Source organism: Cephus cinctus, unplaced genomic scaffold, assembly GCF_000341935.2.
Source record: "Cephus cinctus unplaced genomic scaffold, Ccin1 Ccin1_scaffold1184, whole genome shotgun sequence".
Lineage (NCBI taxonomy): Eukaryota > Metazoa > Arthropoda > Insecta > Hymenoptera > Cephidae > Cephus > Cephus cinctus.
Window position 1 is genome coordinate 1,468,540 of NW_014333664.1, and position 2,835 is coordinate 1,471,374.

At 44.2% G+C, this 2,835-nt stretch overlaps 1 protein-coding gene across 5 annotated transcripts in view; it reads left to right on the plus strand.

Annotated features, from left to right (window-relative positions):
* LOC107272544 (fringe glycosyltransferase) overlaps nt 1-2,835 on the plus strand; it is a 50,590-nt gene that overhangs the window by 44,405 nt on the left and 3,350 nt on the right. For all 5 annotated transcript variants that reach the window (XM_025089800.1, XM_025089798.1, XM_025089799.1 and 2 more), the window contains exon 7: nt 1,575-1,740. In XM_025089800.1, the coding sequence (XP_024945568.1) occupies nt 1,575-1,740 (166 nt within the window). The remainder of the gene's footprint in view (nt 1-1,574; nt 1,741-2,835) is intronic.

The following is a 2,835-nucleotide window of genomic DNA, read 5'->3' on the forward strand; positions in this document are numbered from 1 at the left end:
TGAGGGGCGGTGGAGAAGGAGGAGGAGGGGGGGGGGCGTTGATGCTTTCGAACTTGTGACTACCTGTTGCCTCCCTAATTGGGTGGATTTATGTCTTTGGACCGTTCGGTACGGGTTACCCTTCTTCGTGGGTTCACCTAACCTCCAATGAACCTTCCTCCTTTCAGTCACTCTTTCCTTCCACCTTCCTCACCTTCCACGATCTGGTCGCAGCACTCTCTGTCGCATTCTCCTTTCGGATTTGTTCACGAATGCCGCCGCGTGACTTCGGACGTTATATGGAAAACCGTGAGAGAATCCTTTGTTCGGGCTAAATTGCCTTGGTCGATCGTTAAACATCCGATATCGTGGATCAACATTTTTCGGCCTTATATGGCCGCTAATTCGGAACGTTGTACAATACGTTTTCGGGGTGAGAATTTCGGGGCAATATCGTGTAACACGGAGCTACATGGATTTTGGATAATCTAAGGGATTGGGTGTTCGGGTTTTATTCCTGACTTCCGGTCCGAAATTTTTGAGCACACTCAGTGGGTCTCCGCGGGATACATTTAATTACTCGCTGGCCTGCCGCTTTTAATTTGGCAACATTCCGACGTATGGAGATCTGGACCGGGCCCCCTTGCTGCACCTGCTGCTTTTATCTCGTCTTACTGGGACGAAACTGGGACTGGCTGTCGTTCGAGTTTTGGGCCTTATGCTATTTTTTATATACCAAGCTGGATATGCGTATACGACCGCGTCTATAATTTCATACGTATATCGAATCAAGATACTTTGGGTCCGTCGTAAGGCCCAAAATCTTGTGTATATGCGTTTTACTATAAATAACGTGGTATCTTCGTTGGAACTATATCGCTCTTCTTATTCTTCATGTATCTAACCTAGCTTCGTTTATACGAGTCTTTTATAGGTTCAGAAATGAAGCATATATATATATATATATATATATATATATATATAACTGTTCTCTTTAGTACCTGCAGCTACAGGTACGTACCTAGCGCAACCTGGGTCTGATTATTAATGCCCACGCCGGTTATTCACTTTAGTCATTCTTCTCCGATGCGGTCTGGACGAGTGGCGATAAATCCTCCTGTGAACGATCTATAAATCGTACAAGCATATCCTCGACCATGGGGTCCGAGTGTACCCCGTCACGGACATTTTCAGGTCGGCGAGATTACCGAGCGGGACGCGAATATGTATTAAAAGGTGTACGGAGAAGTACGTATCACAAACGCGACGATCCTTGTCTCTGTGTCTCGGGATGATCCAGGGTCTTAGCACGACTCCCCTTAATATTTATGCGAGCCATCTTCCTCGTTCCCAAGCTGTGTAATATTTACTTCCATTAAACTGCCGCGAGATGGCGGTAATATAGCGTATATATACCTTATGCCGACACTGACGCATTCCAAGCGCGGGAAACCTCGTGGAAATTAAATTCAAAATTCATGCTCTCTTGTCATGCCGCAACTACGAGCGATCACGTGTCTCATTCTAATTTACGTAAAATATATATTAACGGGGCGCCGATTCTCATGCGGGCTTTTTTACGTTTTTTATTTCAGGGGCGGAAAATTCATCACCGTGGGCGACAGAATCAGGCTACCCGATGACGTCACTATGGGATACATCATAGAACATTTACTTAAAAAACAATTGACAGTCGTCGAGCAATTCCACTCGCACCTGGAACCCATGAAATTCCTCAACAGGGACACCTTTCACGAACAGGTACGTGACTGTATATGAAAAATTGGAGATTTAAAAAAAATTTTTTTTGCGAAGAAAAATTTTGAAAATTTTTTTGAAAATTTTTTTTTTTTCGATTACTTCCTATTTGCGATTTTATCGATCGCGCACGATTTTCAGTTGGTGGTTATCGACCTATTATCAACGGGCACTTGATTCAATGGGGCCGCGCATTATGCGCAAAGGACACGTCGTAGATCATCGCGAGATTAATGTCCGTCGTACGCAAGAGACGTCGGCGTTGGGTTCTGAGAAAGTCGCGCGATATCGACTTATACTCGGCCGTGTATGACGATACCGATTGTACGAGCACTTACTGCTACGTTGCGCATTCGATATCTCGACGGAATATCGTTATAAGGCATCGGACTCCTCGAGGAAGCGCAGCTCCGTACCAAGATGGCTGCCATTGTTGATTTCGTAGAATCGCACGCCACCGTAGTCTCGCTGCGCCACCTCGATTTCGTCTCTTCACCTTTGATACTTGACGGTCTCCTTATTGTTTTCCTTTTTCATCCTTTTTTCACCACTTGTTTTTCTATCTCGACTCTCGTTCGTTTTATCCGCTTCTTCTCACTCGGCTCGATACACCTCTTTTTCTTCGATCCTTCCTGTCTTTCTTCTACGTTTTTATTCGACGACTCTCGAACCTCCACCGTCCATGTCCTGTGACGTTCGCGGTCACGCGTATGTGACTTCTCGGAAGATCGAACACGACAAAATTGGAAATTTTGAAAAATCTTTTAATTATTCTCATAACTTGATTTCGCGGAATGAATTTTTTTCTTTTTTTTTACCATAAAACAAAAAATAGGTATACGCTGTTTTTAAGCATTTTTTCTCTGCTAAATTTAGTTTCCCTTTGAATATGCGTAGTGACGTCACCGGATCTTTTTGATTACGTAATTGGTACCTGAAAACACTTTTTATCGGGGGGTGCAGTTGCGCAGTGGTAACGTGCAGCTGATGTTAAGATAAATGTGGGTCGATGCATGCACTGCAAATCGTATAGGTATAACGTACTTACGTGAGTGGAAATCTGGTCCGATTTTATGTGGTGGGTAGAAAGGGGGTGAT